The sequence below is a fragment of the Gymnodraco acuticeps genome, unplaced genomic scaffold (genome assembly GCF_902827175.1).
Source record: "Gymnodraco acuticeps unplaced genomic scaffold, fGymAcu1.1, whole genome shotgun sequence".
Taxonomy (NCBI): Eukaryota; Metazoa; Chordata; class Actinopteri; order Perciformes; family Bathydraconidae; genus Gymnodraco; species Gymnodraco acuticeps.
The window spans coordinates 4655973-4679120 of NW_022990701.1; the positions used below are offsets into that span (position 1 = coordinate 4655973).

At 42.5% G+C, this 23148-nt stretch overlaps 1 protein-coding gene across 1 annotated transcript in view; it reads left to right on the forward strand.

Moving 5' to 3' along the window:
• LOC117556124 (protein sidekick-1-like) overlaps positions 1 to 16737 on the forward strand; it is a 276166-nt gene extending 259429 nt beyond the window's left edge. Inside the window, 11 exon segments of the mRNA XM_034231352.1 lie at positions 723 to 838; positions 5744 to 5890; positions 5892 to 5931; positions 6027 to 6164; positions 6695 to 6856; positions 8050 to 8175; positions 8652 to 8816; positions 9586 to 9723; positions 11174 to 11294; positions 11572 to 11701; positions 15008 to 16737. Coding sequence (XP_034087243.1) covers positions 723 to 838; positions 5744 to 5890; positions 5892 to 5931; positions 6027 to 6164; positions 6695 to 6856; positions 8050 to 8175; positions 8652 to 8816; positions 9586 to 9723; positions 11174 to 11294; positions 11572 to 11701; positions 15008 to 15316 — 1592 coding nt within the window. The 3' untranslated portion in view covers positions 15317 to 16737.
• The last annotated feature ends 6411 nt before the right edge of the window (positions 16738 to 23148 follow it).

A 23148-nucleotide genomic window follows, 5' to 3' on the forward strand; every position in this document is an offset into this window, starting at 1 on the left:
TTTGCCCTTTGAATGGCATTGCTTCGATGTGTGTGTGTGAAAGTGTGCTTGCGCATACATCTGTAAAAATCTGAATGTCGTCAAGAGCTGCACAAAGTCATCTATTGTTGTAGCGATGGCCCAACCAATGTTAAACTTCACCAGAGAGTCTAGCCATGGATCTATTACACAGACAAGAGTGCAAATAAATTACTCTCAATCACACACACACACAAATACACAACTACAGCAGGCAAACACACACAAGGCAGATTGGGTAAACACATTTGTACGATATGATAGTAACAGCAACACGTTTTTTTTGCAATTTGCCTCACAATCTCACACTCGCTCAATCAGACAAACACTGCATTCCTAATCAAGAAGTGTGGTTAGTGTGTGCATAGTGTGTGCGTGTAAGGCATACATATCACATGCAGATGAGCGAGAGGTAAGGATAAGCAAGGGGGAAGCAGAACAAGGCTGGAGGGGGATGATGAAATGGGGTGATATGGCCTTTTCTCTAGCCTCAGGTGAACACTGCTGAGTGTTCGTGCATATGTGCGGTACAGTGGAGTAACAAGCTACTGCCTTAGGCCCAGTCTAATTGGAAGGGTAGAACATATCCTCCCACCCACTTTAACACTGAGCTGCACACACACACACACACAGACACACACACACACACACACACACACACACACACACAGTAACTGTCTAACTAAACACCTCGCCTCCTGCAGCTCCATCGGTGGCTCCTCAGTCTATCAAAGTCTCCACTGTGTCTCCCTCCACCCTGGAAGTGACCTGGGACACACCCCCCCTGGAGACCCAGAATGGACTCATCCAAGGATACAAGGTGACACACACACACACACAAATATGTTCTTGTGGGAAACACACACACATGACAGACAAAGACCAAAACAATACTATGATGTGATTTTAAAAAAACACACCCAGTGTTTCTGTGTGCATTCAAACTGTCTTTGTCTCTTGGAGGCTTTTTGCTCTGCTGCACTTTCAATCGCGCTGTCGAGAAGTAGGGAGCATTACGTTAGAGGAAGAATCTGAATATCCTTTAATGGTTTCAATATCACTCGTCTACCTGTGTCTCCCCCTCGACTCCCCTGCCCCACCCCCTCACTCTTACTACTTCAAACACAAGGTTATCTGTCCTGTTTTAGACACATTGATTTCTGCCCGAGTGGAGAGGGGGAATGTAATATTTGCAGAGTGAAGAAATGAGATGAGCAATGATCCCTGTAGAATCCTGATTAGAGGAGAGGATCGAGGGAATACGTTTAAGCTACCAGAGACGGATGGACACAGAGAAGGGAGGCAGAGGGGGTTAACAAGATTAAGACGAGAGAAATAGAGCAAAGAAAGAATGTCTAATGAATTTATAGGTTCTGACTTCTGTTCACACTGAGAAGCACAGAGGGCAGGTAAACTTCATCACAACAGTGCTGTCTTTCAACAGTTTACTGAAATGCTCTCGAGGACTGTTTGAATGCACTGAACATGATGGGTGACAGGTAATTCAACACTGTTCATTTCAGACATACAGCAAATGTAAAAGGTTGCTTGTTTGCAAATGTGCGGGCAGATGTGTTCAAGTGAGTCACTGATACTTTAAACAAAGCCCTCCAAAACTGCACATTTTCCTTGTATTATCCACTTCCAGATTCTAATACTTCATACAAACAATCCATCATACTATTCCTGCCAAAGACGGTCAGTTGTATCTAATAGAAGTGAGAAAAAAACAACTGAAATTGATAAAGTGTTTCCTCCTTTTGAAAAACAAACATCCAGGTGCTATTTTTCATCAACACTTAAACCTAAATCAACTTTTTAACAACAGAGAGGGTTCGAAAATCCATTTAAGGTTCTTGATCTCATCAAGTCATACTATAATCGTGTTCATTCACTACAGCTTCAAATCGATATCGATAATTGCTTAATCCGTATAGTCTCACTCCTGTTAAAGACACCAGAATAGATCCTCTACAGTAGAGTGGATTACAGAATGGTCTGGACTTTTTACTAAGCCACTAGAATAAATAAATGTTGCCTATTATGCAGAAGGTAATACATTTAGATTTAAATTGAGTACAAGGTTGAGTTATTCTGTATCTCATTATTGTAAGAGCTCGGAGAGGGACAGAGATGGTATAATGCTGCCATCAAGTGCTACTCACAAGCTGCTACTTCCAATTTTGAAAGATGTAAATATATCTCATGTAGTGCCTCTTGTTAGGAATAATAACAAAATGAACCCTTTTACAGGAAGTAGCTCTTGGATTTTGTTTTACTTTGTAAACCAAAATGCACTGAGACGTTTTATGTTGGAGGGTTTATAGATAAATACATGACATTGATTCACTTGAATGGCCAACATGAATCACTTTTCCCATCAATTCCTGCCAAAGCTCTAAATAATCAAACAATTTTTTTGTGGGACAACATTTAAATAAATAAATAAACAGTGGAAACATAGCCCTGCTGCATGTTGTTCAAATCAATAATATGATATTCCTTTCTGGCTGCTTCTCACTCAGTATCCATGTTAATGTCCACTGGTCCAAACATGGAAAGAAAATAAATGTCCAGTCAGTCTGTAATTATAATAGCAACCATTTCATGATCTGATTACAGCTTTAAATGAGCTGAGGAGCTGCACGGTATGATTAGAGACCCGGGGGGCTGATTGTCGTTGAAAGCTTGTCAGAGAAAACATCCAAGTGCTGTGGTTGAACACGTTTGAATCAAGAATAAAACTCTGCTGTGACTCATAGTCATTTGGCTGCGAATTATCACTCCTAGCAAAAACATTTGAGCCTAACATAAAGTAACCATCAGGAGAATGAGTGCTGTAACAGCTGCTGTGGCTATTCTCTCACCCAAAGGCTCTTGTGTATCCAAGATACGTTCCTGATTCATCTCTAATGCATGAGGCTCAACCACCTCTGTAACCTTGCTGTAAGTGAGCATCTGATATGGATGGGAGTATGCCGGGGAAAGTCAAGGCAGTTCTCACGTCAAACCGAGCCTTTCTCACTGGCCTCTCAGCTGTTGTGTACAACGTTATTGGAGGAAAATGTTTAGTCAACATTGAGCCCGGATTAAACATCATGCAGTGATTTTAAAAGTACACATTAAGAAGGAAGTAGCTGCTCAGAGTTTCACGGCGGAGAAGCACCTGTCCAGTGCCGTAATGAGCCCGAGGCAAGCTGTTTCAATGCATCAAACTGATTTAGTTGCTGCATATGCATTTATATAGGCTGTTTACTGGCAGTAAGATATCAAGTCTGTTGCTTTGCCTTTTTTTCGCTCATCATGCACAACCTGTTTCATTAAAAGTGTATGACCTAGACCAGGGGTTTTCAAAGTGTGGGAAGGTGAGCCTCCCCTCAGAGAACATAAGAACAGCCCCCCTCCCAATTATTATTGCTATTATTATTATTGTTGTTGTTGTTGTTGTTATAATGCAGGGGTATTATTATCCAGTGGAATGCCCTTACCTACTGGCCTAGTTAAATCAAAGTGGTTCATTTTGTTTGGCTGGGCAGTGTAGTTTTACACACCGTCTTATTTGACTTTCTCAGGACTTAAAACTGTTTTTTGGGGGCAGACCCCCACAAAGAAAGAAATATATTTACACACGTAAGGTCATCATCTTAACAGTTTTGTATGCTCATCGAGTCATCCGTGAGCAGAGCATCAAGTTGGCATGTCTATTACAGCTGAATGCGGCGATTACCATCTTGTTCAGCAAAACGCCTCACAAACTTATTAAGATCTAAAGCTTTAGTGCGTTTTGATTCAATGCTGAGTACAGCCAAACTTGACAGTCTCTTCTCTGTCATTGTAGACCGTAAATACCTCATTCCTTCCGTCTACTTGAGTCCGAATGCTTCTTGTTTTGCGCTGTCCCCCCGTTCAAATGAAATCACCGCCAATCACATTTCCACGCTCGCGCCAGGGCCGGGAGGGGTTACAAGGCTCGCGTCTTGTGCTGCATTCACTTGCACTCGGACATTAGGGATTTTCTCTCATAAATGTCCGATGAGCCACAAGTTTTATTTAAAAACAAAGCTGCCAACTGGGGTGGCAGCTGGGGTGGCAAGGCTATTTTAGGGTGGCAGTTGCCACCCCATGCCACCCCATGCCACCCCATGCCACCCCGGTAGATCCGTCCCTGCTTGACCGGTACTTGCTTTTGATCAAAGTCAATGCGGAAAACCCGCACTCACACAGGTAGGCGGAGGTGAAGGGAATGAGCACTTTTACAGCCTTTTTGGCGAGGTGGGGGAACTCGGTCTCTCCACAGACAGCCAAAAGTGTGCAAGTGACGTTTTCTGCCAGACGCTATCTCCTCTCTCACTTTAGGTAACTTCACAAAAAATCAATCCATGTTGCTGCTAACATAAAGTTAGCTGAAGTTAACTAGCTGAAATTCTCGTTCTTTTTTTCTCACGCTGCGCCTCCCCTGAAGCTCTCTGGCGGCCCCCCCGGGGAGGCGCGCCTCACACTTTGAAAACCGCTGACCTAGACCACAAAATAAGTCACACATTCAGGATTTGTAGATTACTTTGTTTTAACCCATTTCTTAAATCACCACAGTCCTATGAGACTTAAACAAGAGTGATGAATGGGTCGGTCATATGTGCCTGAAAATGCAACTAACACAGAGTCTGACCTTTAAACCTGCTTCATCATAGCTTTGAATAGGTGTTATTGAAAAAGCAATGTTTGGCGTCATTACATTTTGACATTCCCAGGGTATTAATATTGATCTCACCGTACTGTGTACTGAATTATTATCAGATGACCTTTGTTCTGTTTAAACTCAGTGATTGACTAAAGTAGCCCGTGTGTCTTCATTAATGCCTGATGTCCGGAAAGTTAATGTTCATGTCAGTGCTTATCTGTTTCTCATGAGAATGGACAGTGACACATGGACTACATTATACATTTTGTATGGTTTGATTACCTGAAGCACTTCAAATGAGCACATCTCATGTTGGATGATGTACGGGTTGTGGTATGAGGATAAGAAATACTTTGCACTCTTTGCACTAAATCTAGGTTTCATTACTTAAACGACCATGGCTGATGTTAGGCCTTGTTGGTTAATTGTCAGGGACTTTGTTATGATTAGGCACCAGGTCATATATTAGAGCTTTCTGTTATAGTTCTTTGATGCTTGTAACTGCCATTTAATATCACACAAAATATAATGAAATGATGACTTAAAGGACAATTTACCAATACCTTAGTTGTGTTAATAATGTGTTAATTAGGAGCAATCGCAAAGATCTTCTGTTTCTATTCTATTTTATTCTATCTATTAAGACTCTAATAATTCAGAAAATAATGGTATAAAGTTATTAAGAAAAAAATGGAAGGAAAGAATAAAAGCCCGTCAGATATGACAAATAGTACTGTATAGCTCTGGGTGCTGTGCTTACCCTAGTTTTCAGGATGAGGGTCAAGATACTTTTGCTTGATACAGAAGAAAATAATTATACATCAAGGCCAATCCAGTTAAAGCCTAAACATATCTCTCCATAACATACTTCTCCCACTTATGAAACAGCGCTTGAGCATTTATATATGATATGGATCGATTAGGAGACCTCAGGTGGAAAGGGAAAATAAAAGAGATATATAGTTGGCAGAAATGAGATAAGGGAGAGGAAAGGTGTTTGGAGTAAAACCCAGGCAGTGTTATTGACAGTGTTTTCCTGTGTTGCAGATCCACTACTGGGAGCGGGACAAGCAGAACCAGAGTGAGAAGGTCAAGGTGATTTTTGTCCCAGACACCCGGGTGCAGCTCTCCAACCTGACCAGCTACACACCGTACCTTGTCACTCTGACGGCCTTCAACACAGCTGGAGACGGCCCCCCCCAGCGACCCCCGCGGGGCCCGCACCATGCAGTCTGGTAGGCAGTGCTGACAGCATGGTTATACAATCAACAAGTATTGTTTTATAGCTTTTGTTACGTTGTTTGATTCGTCTTCCTTCATGTTCCCTCAGCTCCCAGCGCTCCCAGCTACCTGTCCTTCTCAGAGGTGACCGGGGGGAGTGTGAATGTGTCCTGGGGGGCTCCCCTCACTCCTAATGGACAGCTGGAGGGCTACAGGATCATCTACCAGCCCACTGTGCCCGTACAAGGTAGGCACGCACATGCTGTATACACAGATATGCATATTGAAGCCCTGAGAGGCAAGTGAGAGAACAAATGTTGCTGATCAATTTTATAACCTGATCCAAACCGATTTCCCTCGTGTATTTGACTTAAGAAGACATTTTTGGGGGGAAATTCAAGGGTTTGTGGTAGAGTAACTTTCGCACTTCAAGTAGTGGATTTCCCCCTTTTCTTTTGTCATTTAACTTTAGACCTTTCCCTTTGTTGGCCCTGATATACTATTTAAGATCATTATTATTATCATTATCTGTCTTGATACACACACTGCTTTTTTTCATAATTTGCCAACACACATTATATGCACCTTGTGTTTAAAGTGCATGGAGAAATTGAAAATCAACAGGAATAAATGAATAATGCTTTCAGTCTTATTTAGAACATAGGGTAGTGGTTTACTTCAGCTTGCCATGGCCAAAATGAATATTAAAGCAACTAAAAATAAAAACATGTTGAGGGGAAACACTGACCTTTTTAACGTGTGTGTGTGTGAGAGCAGGAGTGAGTAAACTGGTGACGGTGGACGTGAGGGGCAGCTGGCAGAGATGGCTGAAGGTCCGAGATCTGATCCGAGGAGCGACGTACGCCTTCAGTGTTCAGGCTCTCACCGTCAGCTACGGCCCGCCGGTGCACGCTAACGTCAGCGCTCAGCCCGTGCAAGGTAGCCTGCTGTGTGTCTACTTCCTTAATCGTGTCACGAAGACAAACATCTGTTCATTTGTCCCATTATGGGGACTTAACTAGGGCTGCATACTAACCAAAAGTAACTCTTTGAATGAGTGGGCAATGTGTTTAAACCAATGCATTAGACAGCTGATTTAATAGACAATGAATGGAAACATGGAACTGATGGACCCTCACTGGTTTTATAACCTACTCAGTTTCAACATGACAGTGTTGTAATTGTATTTATGGGATGACAGACTGTATGGTTGTATGAAACTGAACAGTGATGTTGGTAAAGGTTGGGATAAGTTCACTGTGTGTAAGTTAGTTTATTTATTTGTTTATAGTGTCGTGGACAGTCCCCATTGATCGACTGTCACAAAAAACTGTGAATGCAATACAAAAACTCGAAATCTTGCCCAGTATATTTGTCTAATATCTAGTCAGAATATGTCTTTACACCTGATATAAGACATAATGACTTCAGAAGTAACACTGCAGTGAGATATCGGATCTTGTTTTTAGACAATGCATCATCTTGTTAAGTCAGAAAAATCTTATTTTGAGATGTATCTCAGATGATTTTTTTACTAACATCAGAAAACAGAGAACCTTTGAGCATGTGTGGCTTATATTGTAACACAGCGTTTCCTGATTCTGGTCAAATAAAGTTCAAAATAATTTTTCCCAGCTAATTACAAGATCTGATTTATCTAAATATCCCCTCTTATTTCAAGAAATCTTACCAAGCACATTTTCACTGGTTCTATTGTCAGATGTGTGTACTTATTTCAAGTGAAAACAGCTTGTTTTCATTCATGTTTAACTTGTTTTTGGAGCAGCATTTTTTCCAGTGTGGGGCCGCTTTAGCCAACATTGCTAATTTCCAGCTGTTCGGCAGCTCCGGCCAGATAATAACGGACACCCTTAAAATCACAATACATCAACAGCATTAGTTATAAAAAAAGGATGAAAGACAAGTAGATACAGGCGAAAGGAAAAAAGACAACAATAAAATGCAAACAACACACGTTACTACATAACATCACAAGCACATAACAGAAACGAGGGGCAACAGCATGTAACACACACACACCATATCCAACACAGACTAGTGTGTGCCGGTGTAGTTCTCAGTGAGCCATGTTTTTTTAGTTGGCTAACGTGTGATCCTCTCTGACACTACAGGCTCCCCGGGGTCTCCTATAGAAATGTCCATCACCAAGGCGGCGTCGGCACTCACCATCCACTGGTCGGACGGAGAGACGGGTGCAGCGCCGGTCACCGGATACGTTATCGAAGCCCGTCCATCAGGTGGGCTCACACACACTCTGTCCGTTCACATGCAGCTTTTCATCATGTGCACCGATTCCTATCATTGATTGAGTGGGAGGTAAAGGATGGCACTAAACCTCACTGAGTGTAGCTTTCTCCAGATTCATTGAGACCTGCTGTGCAAATTAAGTCAGCAGCAATTTCCCAATAAAGATTACCAGACGTATAAAATACAGAAAGGCAACGTTTGTAGCATCCTGCAGGAGAGAGGGGAGACTCTGGTTTTCTTCTACCACTGATATTCAAAATGGTTATACCCCGTTATTACTAGTAATAACGGTGATCATCGCCAAAAATAGTTACATCTAAATCGACCATTTATATGTTCTGCAATCATATTCTAACAATTAAAAGGGATATTTTTCAACTTGAGCTCTACTCTATGGTCTGCTTGTCCATTGACCCCCAACTCACCCCTCTCTCTCTCTCTCCCTCCCTCCTCCCTCGCTCTGCAGATGAAGGAGTGTGGGACTCCTTCATCAGACTCCTCCCCCCCACCAGCCGATCCGTTTCCGTGCCACTGGAGCGCCTGAGGTCGGGGATCAGCTACGAGTTCAGAGTCATCGCTGTTAATCGCTATGGTTACGGACAGCCCAGCACACCCTCTGCTGCTCTCGCTGGTAAACAGACACACAAACACACACTCTCTCTCCCCCCCACACTGCTGGAGATCAGGCTAATGAACATATCCAGGGTGATCCAACTTGTCTGATTGGGGTTTGATGGAATTTCCAGCCAACACTGAGAAGTTACTGTGGCTGTGTGTCTGCTGCCATCTAGAGGCAGAGGCGTGTAACTACAGCTCTGTTTATAGGCAAAGAGAGCATGACTCCATTTTTGTTTCTAATCTGTGCAAACTGTTTGAAGAACCAGCAGGATTGTTTCTATCAGTAGGAAGAGAAAGAGTCTTTCCTCTAAAAGACATCATGAACAGACTTTAAAGAATGTTTTCCGGTCCTGGGGGACAAACTATAACTTACATTTGATTTAAAGCAAAGGAAAAGTTTGATTCTGTTTTGTTTCTTATAGCCTCAGAGACCTAGGCGCCCATTCGAAGAGATTACAGTCAAGGCAAAAAAACGTTTTTTCAAATTCAAATCTCAACCACTGATTTAGAAAAGAGAGAGAGAGTGTAAGAGAATGGAGAACTTTTCATACTGACTAATTAACTTTGTTTAATGTATTATTCAGTGGGTTTTTATTTCCATCTTAGGCAATGCGTTCTATTTATTCTGTCATTTTATCTTTATTTGCTTTTCTTCATCCTATTTATAGTTTTTTTTATATTTTACGTTTAGTATCCAGTGTGTATTATATCCTGACAACATTCTGTCCATTATATATTCCTCTCTCACGTGTTCCTCCTCCTCCCCTCCCTCCTGTGTGCAGCGCTGTCCGAGCGTCCGTTCTACGAGGAGTGGTGGTTCCTGCTGGTCATGGCTCTGGTGGGGATCATCCTCATCCTCGTGCTGGTCTTCACTCTGCTGCTGCACGGACACAGCAGCAAGTACAAAGCCTGTGGGACAGGTGTGTGTTCCCAGCAGACATGTGATGTAATACTTCACAGGAGGACAGAGTGGGGATCTCCAGGGTGGCTTTTGCCTCGGGATGCATTTATCAATCATAGACTTACCACATCTTCCCTTCATGGATTTCTAACAGTGTGACATGCATCAGTTCAGTTGTGTTGGATGTAGAGGGAAATGGCCTCTAGCGGTCCGGTTCAAACCGGATCACCTGTCAGAGAGGAGAGGAAGGTCGGCCTCGCTCCTGCAGGGCAAACAGACCCTGAAGCATCTCAGGAAACATCATCTCCAGGAGGATAAAGATTTAAATTACCTAGCTGTTATTTCCTTACAATATGAATGTAAGAGTAATGGTGAAACTATTTAATCAATGTTCTTTATTAATTTGGGTAATGCTATTTATTAAAAAAAATACAATTAAAACTAGAGCAAACTAAAATGTCATTTTAAGTGGATTCAGTTTTGAGTTTAAAATATCATCAATCTTTCTCCAGAATATCTGTCATGACCTTTACCTGAAAGAGACTGCTTAATGCTGTGGCTTGTTGTAAGAGCAGATACTTTGAGACATGTTTCAGTTTAATGTCTAAGCTGATATTTCCACACACCAACATTATATAACATCAGGAGCTTCTCACATTGTAAGCCGCGTTTCCTCACAGAAAAAAATAAATGTTTTCCAGTTTTTTATACTCAAATCTGGACGGCTTTATTATATTTTGGTGTGCCCCACCTCCACAGGGTAAGGCAGGGAGCGAGCAGCCTGGAGCGGAGAACTCAGAGTGTTACTCAAGGAGGCTCACTGACATGCATTGAAGGACAAACTCCCTCCTCATTATAACAAAAAAGTTGTTCCGTCTGATGTCAGTAACTTCTTTAAAGAGTCGGCTCTTTGTGTTGATGCTTTTCTTCCTGTTTTCATGAGAGTTTCTGCTCCTCTCAGGGTTCCTGTGATGTTCCCCATTGTGGGCGCAGCATTGCTTTTACACATGTGTGTGTGCACATGCCAACATCTGTAATCTAAAGTTAGCCCTGAGGCAGGACGAGCACACACAAAACTAAAACTAGAGAAAAATCAATGAGACCGTGGGAAACAACAGATGTTGTTTTGGTTCAGATTACCTTGAATCATTCAATCATCTTTCTCCCAATTTAAAATGATATTGTTTCCTTTATTGTTCCATTTGTTGTGGTTATTAGTGGATAAATTACTGCTGTGTTGAGAGCGCCAAATGATGCATCCTGGTTTAATATGCTCCTTATTGTCATTCCTGAGAGGTAACTGAACGCACCATGAATAAAACAAGAGGTGCACATAAACTCAGAGAACAGTGGTTCAATTTCATTTTTAAAACATTCTCAGCCACATACAAGTGACTGAACTGCTTTTAATTTAAGTTTTTATCTGACACTCGTCCATCTGGTTTCTTTTACCTTCTATCTTCCTCCAGGGAAGCACGTGTCCACAGCGGAGGAGTCGGTAACCTTGGACAACGGAGGTTTCACTGCTCTGGAGCTCAACAGCAGGACGATCAACAACAAGAACTCCTTCCTGAAGAAGAACGGGACCAGGTGGGCTCTCAGACACACACACACACCTACACACACACACACACACACACACACACACACACACACACACACACACACCTACACTTATCTTCCTGGAGTTGTTTCAGTTATTGGATTTTTTGTAGATGTTGCATTTATAGTGTGTGTGTGTGTGTGTGTGTGTGTGTGTGTGTGTGTGTGTGTGTGTGTGTGTGTGTGTGTGTGTGTGTGTGTGTGTGTGTGTGTGTGTGTGTGTGTGTGTGTGTGTGTGTGTGTGTGTGTGTGTGTGTGTGTCCAGGTCTCCTCCCAGGCCCAGTCCAGGTGGTCTTCACTACTCTGACGAGGACATCTGTAACAACTATAACGGAGCCGCGCTGACTGAGAGCACCACGCTCACTGAGAAACCCACCGAGGTCTCAGAGTCAGAGGTAACACTCTCTCTCTGTATCCCTGTCTTACATTTAAAGGGGAGGAACCTGTGTTACTGGCCGTCCTACAAAATGTTTTGTGAAAGTAGATATTGAGTTCTTTGTACTATCTGCCGTGGAGGACGAAAAGTAAAGGTGGAGGTGAACAGTGAAAAGAAAGTACACTAAATGACTAAATTACTGAGCTGTGTCCAACCTTCTGCCTCCACCGATTCAGCCAAAGATAGCGGCTAAGAAGAGACATCTGAGCAGAGTACCATGTCATCTCAGTGTCTTGGTTTAACTCACACCTCTCCCCATGTTTCCTGTCTAATGCTGTCAAATAAAAACAAAAGGAAAACAAATATAAGGAATAAGACAGCATTTTAGCTCTTCCAGTTCCCTCGTCTAAAAGTATTTTTTTAAATATATTTTCTTTGGCAAGACGCCTGAAATATGTCAGTTAATACTGAACTGTGGACATTTTGAAACCCTTATATTTCTTACAAAAGGTAATTGCTAACCAAGTGTTGTGAGTTTTTATCCCTGTATGGTGGAGATAGGGTCTCAGACATTATACCACCTGCTTGTTGCTCTCTGTCCAAACGGTAGTCTGACAGGAAACGTATTTTGGTCGCGGTACGCCCGTGGGTCTGGGCTAAGCTGACCAGGGCGGGCAGAAGCTCCGGATTTTGCTTCTGTGTATCCCTCCCTGTGTGGTTGGCTCCGAGTCATTAAAAACTGCGTTCTAACCTCGTCCGCCATTTATTTATTTTTGTTTGTTTGTTTTAAAAAACAACACAAAAATGTATTAAAGGGTTTACGTTCACTCTTTTATACACATGCAAGTTCCTAGGCTTTACTCCCGCCGGGTGTACAGTCCGACTATACCGTCACTTGGTTCTAGGTTCTCTTTCTGGATTCAGCTAGTACATGCGGGTACCTCAGCTAAGAGTGTTATGTACCGAACTTCGAGTTTTTTCAACAGCATAGGGACCTTTTGACCTATGTTTATCTTTATTAAATCTCCCATTAACTCTTCCCCACGTTATGTTTTAACGCAAAAGTTCAAACCGCAGCTCTTTGTCAAGTCCTACCTATAAGTTTCAAAGTAATTGGACAGGTACTGAGCAGTGCTCCTACGGCTGACTTCACTATAGCCACCTAAACCTGTGTTAAAGGGACCACAGGGGCTTCTCAATTTGGCTAGGGGAAGATGAACCTACTTTAGCTTCTTTATCAGACAGCAATATCCAATATAATATAACCCTCAGTCCGGTGCAATAGTATTAACTTAAATTACTACACTTTTAGGTTTAATTATATATTCTAGGATTTGGGGTAGGTATTTTAACAAGACTTTCAGCCTGTATTTCGCTGATTTGTACTCATCGACTTTTTTCACTAGGTCGTTTTGGTTCTTGTATTTTGACTCTGTAAAAATATTACTTTTCACAGAGCCCCACGTTGGGCGCCATGTTTAGAGTCGGAGAGGTCCTGATAATTTATTCCGGTAAATTACTCTGACCTACTAATTGACCTTTCCGAAGTTATTGAGTCTATGTAAGGTTGCTGCTTGGCTCAGATCCACCAACGTCAGCAAGATCTCACCTCTTCCTAACCCCCCGAAGAACCAAGGTTCAATTAACTGCTGTTTCAATTCAGACAACTCTTTTTTAATCTGTTTAAGCGATCCCGAAGGATTTTGATATCAGTAAATGGAGTGTGCTCCTACCTAAGTGTGTGTGGCAGGGTGCAATCTTACCTTTGAAGCAGGAGAGGAGAGCACAGGTGTCTTTTAAATTATCCCAATCCAACTGGTGGGATTCAGTTTATTTGAAGAAAAATAGGTCCAAACTAATACAGGGTTTTTACCTTCTCTCTTTACAACATTATAATCATACTAAAAACCTGGTGCTGTGATCATGTTCAAATATGAAACTTTAATTCACAGTCTTACATTTATTACCAAAATGTTTTAATTTCAACTGCCCCATTCAGTTGTGACATTTTAAAATTCTCCCGATAGAATTTAGAGGTATTTCCTCGTAAAAAGACCGGTGACCATAAAAAGCGCATTCAACTTTCCATTCATCAATCAATTCACATCAGTTTCATACCGTTTTTTCCGACACAGACGGCGGATTAACACTCAAAAACCCATACCTGTCCGCAATAATTCGGGGGCGAGATTTTCCCCACAGATGGCGGTATTTATAATATTCACAAACACATCTCTCATCAAATCATTCCACTCAGCCAACAACCAAGAAATTCGAGAGATATTTACCCCGTCTGGCAGAACCTTACCGAGAGCTAGTTACCCAGCTCTGAAGCACACAGCCTACCGGGAGAGAGTCTACCAGGGGTAACCCCCCTCTCTCTCTCGCGCTCTCTCAAAAAACCAGTCTCTTTATACTAAAAAAACTGGATCGAAAACCCAAAAAACAAACTCCTCCTCTACACCCAATTTGTGGAAAACTGCGCATGCCCACTAATGTACAAAGCTGAACATGTCTCAACATGTTCCATAGCTTTATGACATGAGACACACCTTCCCATGTTAGGGTGAAAAGGACATGAACTCTCTTTGGCCTCTAATGTGTTTCTCCTTAAGCCTGGAGCCACCCCTCCCTGTGGACTGCTGCCAGAGGAGAGGAAGAAAACTCAACCTAAACAAACCACTTTGTTTTGTTTATACTGTAACTATAGAAAAACCTAAAATATGAAGCATTTTCATTGTGGGTTATACAAGAATATAATTGATTATATTTGATTATAACTAACTTTCGTTTTTAAGTATTAAACATACTATGAAAACTCACAACACCCTCTTTTCAAAACGCAAAGTTATCAAAATAGCAACAGAAAAAATTGTAAGCACATACATATTCAAAAACCGTCAAGAAGCATTCTCATTATGGGTTTATACAAGAATATGATTGATCATGTATGATTTATTAATTAACTTTCGTTTTTTAAGTATTCACTTCATACCATGATCTCAATTAACTTTCGTTTTAAGTATTCACTTCATATGAAGATCTCAACACAAGGCTAAAGGACACTACAGAGGTTTTTAGCTAAATCAAACTTCATCACAATGAAAGTTTTCGTTTCATGACGTTTATACGCTTCGAAAATCATAAAAGTGGTGTTCACTGCGATGATAACTTCTGGGTGGGAATACAATATAGCATCAAGATACAATATATTCCTCTACTGTCAACCACCGATGTGCAGACACCTTAGCTTAGACCTTAATCTGCACTTTCCTTCCTGTCTTTCTCTATGATAAACTAAAATCTGCTGTGTGTTTGTACGTAGTTAACTGACAGCGACTACGAAGACGAGCAGCCCAAGCACTCCTTCGTCAACCACTACATGAGCGACCCCACCTACTACAACTCCTGGAAGCGGCAGCCCAAAACCCTGAAGCCCATCGGCTCTCCCTTCGGATACGAGGAGTGCGCCACCGCAGACACGGAGCCGTACTACCAGACCGTGGTGACGCAGCACAGCACCGGCGGCGCGTACACGCCCACGGGGCAACCGGCGCTCACGCACGTGAACCCCAACACCAACCCGCCCCCCGGCTCACGCACCCCCGTGACCGGATTCTCCTCCTTCGTTTGACTCTAGAGACTAAACCTGCACAAAATGACACTCACAATTACACAATAATGGAGGGGGCCCGGTGTGTGTTTGGACTAAAGGAGACAGAGCAGGCGGCGCCGGGGGAGAGGGGGGGGACAGGGTGAGGAGACGTGGGACAGACTGGTGACGAAGCAGCACCAAAGAACTAAACCTACACCTCTCACTCGCCTTCCCCCCTCGTTCACAAAGATCCTCACTGTGTTGACGAGTGTGTGTGTGTTGCTCTCCTGCTCTGTTACGCCTCTGTGTCACTGTGCCCACACACACAGTTCTCGTTTCCACACATTCACACTGGCCTATTCCAGAGACTCTCCGACGAGAGCTACATGTTTGTAAATGTTGAGGAGAGCATTCGAACTCGGGAACATGGAATTTCTGCACAACCTTCTTCACTGTTTTTCTGTATTTACACATAAGTGCACAAAGACACACGCATGCACTCCCTTTCAGGGTCTCCCACAGGGGGAGAAGGACTACAAGGCTGAGGAGCGTCATTCAGAGACGCCACAGAAGGGAGCAGCTGTTGTTGACAGACTGGTACATGTACACACACACGGAGCTGTAAAACACTACCACAGAGGGAAAGAAAAAAGTAACAATCAATAATCACATTTTTCGAACTTGAAAAAGGACAGAGTGTGGGCGGAGGTTTTTTAGAAGTGAAGGCATTCTCAGTGAGAGTGTTGCGTGGTTTCTAAGAGCGTTATGTGATGTTCGGGGTTGGGGTCGGAATATATGAAAACCATGTTTTTTACCGTCTACTGCCTGTTGTCAGCGCTCCTTATACCACAGCCTCCCGAGCCATAATGCTTGCACTGAGCCGAACCCCACACATTTCATCTTCTGTTGAAGTTTCATTTTTTACAATTAAGAGTTTGAGTGTGACACGTGTGCGTAGAAGCATGCGTGAATAAATGGCTCAGCTGGGAAGCCTGTTCATCCATCTCCGTTGTTCACTGCTAAGCAAAGCGTGCCATTGTATGTGTGTTTGCTTTTTAAGATGGATTTTGTACAGGGAAACCCTTTTTACTTGTGAGGTGTTGTGTGTAGTTTTGGCCACGTTTGTGTAATTCAAAGCAAATATTGAAACAGCACTGCAATTATGGATGAGGGGGAAAATAAATCATTTAGTAAGAATGATGATAAAATATAAGCTGCAGAGAATGAATGAAAGAAGACTGACATCATTCTTGAAGGAGCTGCGTGTGATTGAAGTTTAAATAATAATGCCTCGCTATCTGCTCCAGCCAGACTGACACATGTACTTTGTACCAAGTGCAAACTAAAATCATCTGTAAGTTTTCTCTCATGTATAATTTAAAGATTTCTCCACCCTCCCTCACTCTGTCACGCTTGTTTTGAGTCCCATTACAGTGTGTGAATAAATGGTTATTGTTTAACAGTGTGTCTTTGTGGTGTGTTTTAGTACGGAGACGAGGAACACGCCTCTTTGGAATATCTTCTACATTACACTGACTGAATTAAAGATAAGCCTTAACATTTGCCTCAGTGAACCTGAGCTGCACTGAACTCTAACCGGGCCTGCTGCATTGTTTGTGTATTTTTGTGTTACAGCGGTAAAAAAGAGAAGTGCCACAGCTTTATCGGTTGCTGTCTATTAATTATTGTCTATCAGTGCATGTGATACTTTACCCTGAATAAAGTTCTGCGTCCGAGGAAACTGATGGCAGCATGTAGTTGAACTATGAAATGATTATGTAAGAGATAATTCAGCAGAGGCAAAGTGCATTCACTTTAACTGTGGCATTCACCTCATAAAACTGCATGTTAAGTTTGTTAAGAGTTGGTTCACCCAAATTTTATTTTTAACCCAAGATTTCTGTCTCCCACATCCTGCAATATAATGTTGGTAATCGGACATCTGGTTTAAGGTAAAAGTCTTCAACAATTGTGCAAAAATACTCAACAGTAGATGAGGTTTTTGTACAGAATGTATCATTCAATATGGTTGTCCCCAAAGGTCAATTAGTTGTATACAAGCCCGCCTTAACCTGCCATCAGGCCCTGGGGCTGATAGTTTTTGTAGGCCCCCTATTTAAACAACAAATCAAAGTCATTTATAGCCTCGGCAGGCTCTGTGATCGCACTTCTCCACTCTGCTCTACGCGCGCATGGTCCTCTCCTCCAGATGAGTGACGTATCGGGCCTCCCTCATGTATCTGTCCGGTTGCCGTTGGCTCCCCTCCACGTAGTAAGTCCTCGTCGTCCTCCCATCTCCTCCAACGGATAATGTCCCTCCTGTCTGTTTTTCCTCTCCCGCTACTCCAGCTACTCCATCGCTATCAGAACCAGACGGCCTACTTGGCTCCAAGGCCTCGCGGCCGGCACCGCTGCCGCTCGGTACAGAACTCATCTGTCCTTCCTCCTCATCCTGGCCTACAGGTTTAAAATAATCTGTAAACTTCGGCATGTTTTGTAATAGCTGCTTGTCTCGAAACTCCTTTTCCCTCAACAATTTCCTTTTCCGAGCGCCACTCTCAAACTTTTTCTTCTCCGACATTTTCTCCTAAACAACCTTCACCTGTCACTCAATCACTCGCAATTTGAATAAGTCACATGTGAAACATATTCTCATTCTGATTGGCTGTTAAGTGGTGCCCACTGACTGTTGCGGAGTCATCATTTTTGAGAAAAATCTCTGGAATCCATCGATCTGATTGATTAGCGGAGCAAATGATCAAAATAGTATGGAGGGAATATATTTGCGTTTGGATTACTGGTCTGAAGGAAGCTTGTGTGCAGGGGCGGACTGGCCATCTGTAGAATCTGGAGAACCACAGAACGGCCGGTCGTCAAGCGGCGTTGACGGCCGGCACTTTAAAAAAAAAAAAAGGTTTAACGTCATCATTTAAATTGCGCTGACAGCCGACAGAGGGCGACAGCGGCCGCTAATGCAGTTGTGTGGTTTTTATGTCAAATAATCACACACGAAGAAGAAAAAAGACCGGCCACATGAAGAGAAGGGATTAGACGCCACGGCAGACAGGGAGAATGGAAAAACATGGTTAAAAATCAAAGAAAACGAAAAGAAAAAGGTGGGGCCGAGAAGGCAAGAGAAAAAAAGGTGAAGTCACTCGCAGTTGAAGCATATAAATGTGGCAAATTGACAGACCTTTTTGGCAGCAGCGCTGCTACAAGCACTATCAGCAGCAGCAGCTTAGAACAAGTGCAAGATGATGAAGTTCATGATGAGGGCACGAGTTCAGATATACAGCCAGCCCTGCGTTCATGATGAGGGACAGAGTTGAGCTGCTGGAAGAACCAGCTCAACTGGCACATACAAGTGCAGAGCAAGAGCAAGAGGTGGGTGAGAATTATCCCTTGAACTCAGTGGCGTTTTCTCCTGGAGGCCAAGGGATGCCAGGCTTCCCCTGTTTTTTGTATTGAAGTTATAATATTAATAAATACATAAAAACACTTCGTTTAGTTTCGGTAATTATGCTGCCGGCCCGTCTCTCCCCCATTCTCAGAGTATTTTACAAAGAGTGAAACAGCGCCCCTCTAGATGTTATGGTGAAACAGTAGATTGCACTCTGTTGTGAGAGGCCAGCCGAAATTGGCTTCCCTTGGTGAAAAAAAATGGAGGGATTGACCAATCAGATGAGGCTCACGTCATGCCTCACAATCCAACCAAATCGCATCAACTTCAGTTCATACTGTAACTGTCATCACTGCCCTTAAAAAGTAGCAAGCAACTGAAGCAAGTGCAATTATGGAGGGTGGAGTATTTCATCAAAAATAATTTTACTAAACTTCCGCTACAGCAGCAACTAAAAAGGAAATCTGATGACAGGCCAATGCCCAAACTGGAGCTGTGTACTGAGATGAAAAAAGGAGCGAATCGGACGTAAAACTTTAAATAATAAACAGCGGATTTCTAACATTTGACATTTCATGTGGCCGGACTGGGTCAGTTTCCAGGGCTGAATTGTAGTCCCAGTCCGCCCCTGCTTGTGTGTGTGTGTGTGTGTGTGTGTGTGTGTGTGTGTGTGTGTGTGTGTGTGTGTGTGTGTGTGTGTGTGTGTGTGTGTGTGTGTGTGTGTGTGTGTGTGTGTGTGTGTGTTGTGTGTGTGTGTGTGTGTGTGTGTGTGTGTGGTGTGTGTGTGTGTGTGTGTGTGTGTGTGTGTGTGTGTGTGTGTGTGTGTGTGTGTGTGTGTGTGTGTGTGTGTGTGTGTGTGTGTGTGTGTGTGTGTGTGTGTGTGTGTGTGTGTGTGTGTGTGTGTGTGTGTGTGTGTGTGTGTGTCCTTTTGTGTTTGTGTGTATTGTGTTTGTTTCCCGGGGAAAACGCTCACGAGAAACACAGGCTGTTGTTATGCCTGCTGTGACGTCAAGTTACTCCGTTCTCCGCTTGTATTTATGTTACAAGCTTCAAAGTTGTATTTATCATCTGAATTTGCCGAAACAAGTTTAATATTCTGAAAGCCAAGACTTTGTTTAATTGAAATCAGATGAAAACAAACTGTAACGGACCCTGCCGTGTTATCTATGATTACTATACGCCTTACATTCATAATTTCAGCCGGAGGGAGGGGGGGCGGCGCTGTGGAAGTGCAGGGTGGCGAGTGAGTGCTGTCATCTTCCCTTTACAAGCTTCAAAAATGTATTTATTATGTGATTTTGGAAATAAAAGTTTCATATTCTGAAAGCCAAGACTTTGTTTATTTAAAATTTTTAAAAAACACCCGGAAAAAAATATATATATTTGAATTTTTTTTTTTTTTTTATTGGCTCATGATAGGCCCCCGATCTCCGTAGGCCCCTGGGCTTCAGCCCAGGTCAGCCCGTGCATTAAGGCGGCCCTGGTTGTATAGCAGTGAAACAAAACCGAAGAATAAAAACGCCAAATCACATTGATACAAAACAAAAATGGGTACAAAATTACGGTGGCCGGCAGGTGCAAACGCGGAACAATCAATCAATCAATCAATGTTTATTTATATAGCCCAATATCACAAATGCTACATTTGTCTCAGTGGACTTTACAGTTTGTACTAGGGCCGGGACTTTAACGCGTTAATTAAGATTAATTAATTACACAAAAATTAACGCGTTAAAAAAATTAACGCATTTTAATCGCACTTATTTTTGCACTGCGGAACGTTTCTCACTGGATGAGTTTCAGGCGTACCGATTATACTGGAGCACCAACTAACGTTCATGACTTCAGACAACAACAAACCACAGTGAACAACAGTGGGAAATGTTGTTTTAAAAAACGGACGGATGGAAGCGTCGATAAGAGCACGGTTGTGTGCAAATTATGCAAAAAGGAATTCGCATATCACCGCAGCACATCAAGCCTCAAGTATCACCTCAATGCAAAACATATAGCAGCTAGCGTGGAAGCTAGTGTGGACGTTAGCCTCTTTTATCGCGTTCACACCAAAAAGAGCCGGTACTAAAATTAGTTCATGAGAACCTTTTTACCCCCACGAAAGTCCCTGCTAGAGAGCAGGGTATTTCGTACGGCTCTCTTGTGAGAAAAGAGCTATATGTCTGATTGGCAGGGCGGATTGCAAACCACGCCCCGTAAAACTCCCAAAAAGTTTTGTGAAGCCGCCATTTTATTATCCTCGCATTAGCATTGTTAGCATTAGCATTAGCCCAGCGCAGAAACGCAGAGAGACTAACTTATGGCAACACAAAATAAAACATGGGAGCGGTGGAGATGAGGAGGTGTCGGCGTTCTGGCGATTTACTCGGAAGGCTTCAGTAGAAGCTGCTGGGAGTCCCAGCAGCTTCTACTGAAGCCAGTCCCCAACCCCGGGGACTTTGGGCGGCAGTATACGCCGTGAAGTGGTTTGCGGCCTGCCAGTAAACCCAAAGCAGAAGAAGAACAAGTGACGTCAGCGGCTTCATTTGCCTAATCCTCCCCCAGGTTCAAAGAGTTCTCATGAACTAAGTTCTCATGAACCTTTGTGGGAAAAGTACTGCGGTGTGAATGCGCCTAATGGTATACTAAAATCCATGTGAAAAAAATTGCTTCTCACTGTTCTCAGGTCAAATATTTATATGTGATTAAAAATGCGATTAATTTCGATTAATTAATTACAAAGCCTCTAATTAATTAGATGAATTTTTTTAATCAAGTCCCGGCCCTAGTTTGTACAAAATATCAGTATGACAATACGACACCCTCTGTCCTTAGACCCTCACATCGTACAAGGAAAAACTTCCGAAGAAAACCCACAGTTTAAAGGGAAAAATGGGTGAAACCTCAGGGAGAGCAACAGAGGAGGGATCCCTCTCCCAGGACGGACAGACGTGCAATAGATGCCGTGTGTAAATTGAAAAGATAATACATTTGCAACATAGGTAGTCCAAATGTTTGGAAATGCATGTGTGTATAATAGGAAGATGAATCCACGAGGATATCCATCCAGGACCTATGATCCAGGACCACAGCCACGACTCAAGATCCAGGACAGAGGAGCGCAGGATCATCCATGATTCCGGATCCCGGCGTATACAGACACCAAAAAGAAAGACATTTGGGGAAGCTGGGTTAATCGGAACATGAGAGTACACAAGTATCAATCAATCAATCAATGTTTATTTATATAGCCCAATATCACAAATGTTACATTTGTCTCAGTGGACTTTACAGTTTGTACAAAATATCAGTATGACAATACGACACCCTCTGTCCTTAGACCCTCACATCGTACAAGGAAAAACTTCCGGAGAAAACCCACAGTTTAAAGGGAAAAATGGGAGAAACCTCAGGGAGAGCAACAGAGGAGGGATCCCTCTCCCAGGACGGACAGACGTGCAATAGATGCCGTGTGTAAATTGTATACACACGGCATATATACACAAGTATAGACAGAGAGAAGGAAGAAGTAAGATGTCCCCCGACAAACTAAGCCTATATCAGCTAAACTAGGGGCTGAATGGAAGATTCATCATTGACACGTACAAACTGAGAGCGTTCAGATAGATAGGACCTAAACCAGTCTAAAGCAGTTCCCTGTATGCCAACTAAGTGCTCTAGTCTTTGCAATAGGATATCATGGTCGATAGTATCAAATGCAGCACTGAGATCGAGCAAGACAAGAATAGAGACAAGTCCCTTGTCTGAGGCTATTAGAATGTCATTTGTGACTTTAACCAGAGCTGTCTCTGTGCTATGATGTGTTCTAAAGCCAGACTGAAAATCTTCAAATAAATCATTGTTTTTTAAGTAATCACACAACTGTTTTGCGACCGCTTTCTCAAGAATTTTTGAGAGGAACGGAAGATTGGAAATAGGTCTATAATTGGCTAAAACCTCTGGATCGAGGTTGTGCTTTTTAAGAAGCGGTTTTATCACTGCTACTTTGAATGATTGTGGAACATAGCCTGATAATAAAGACATATTCATAATATTTAATAAACAAGTGCTAATTAATGGAAAAACTTCCTTCAACAGCTTAGTTGGAATTGGGTCTAACATACACGTTGATGGTTTAGAAGAGAGAATCATTGAATTTAATTGTTCAAGGTTTATGGCTGAAAAGCATTCTAGTTTACTATCTAGTGTAATATTAGAACTTACGTTTCTGGGAGCTGTTGATAACACTATACTGGTCAAAGGCAAAAGGTCATTAATTTTGTTTCTAAGAGTAACAATTTTATCATTAAAAAAGCACATAAAATCATTACTACTGAGTGCTATGGGAATAGAAGGCTCAATTGAGCTGTGGCTCTCTGTCAGCCTGGCTACAGTGCTGAAAAGAAATCTTGCATTATTCTTATTCTCATCTATTAATGAAGAGTAGTAGGCTGCTCTCGCTTTACGCAGTGCTTTC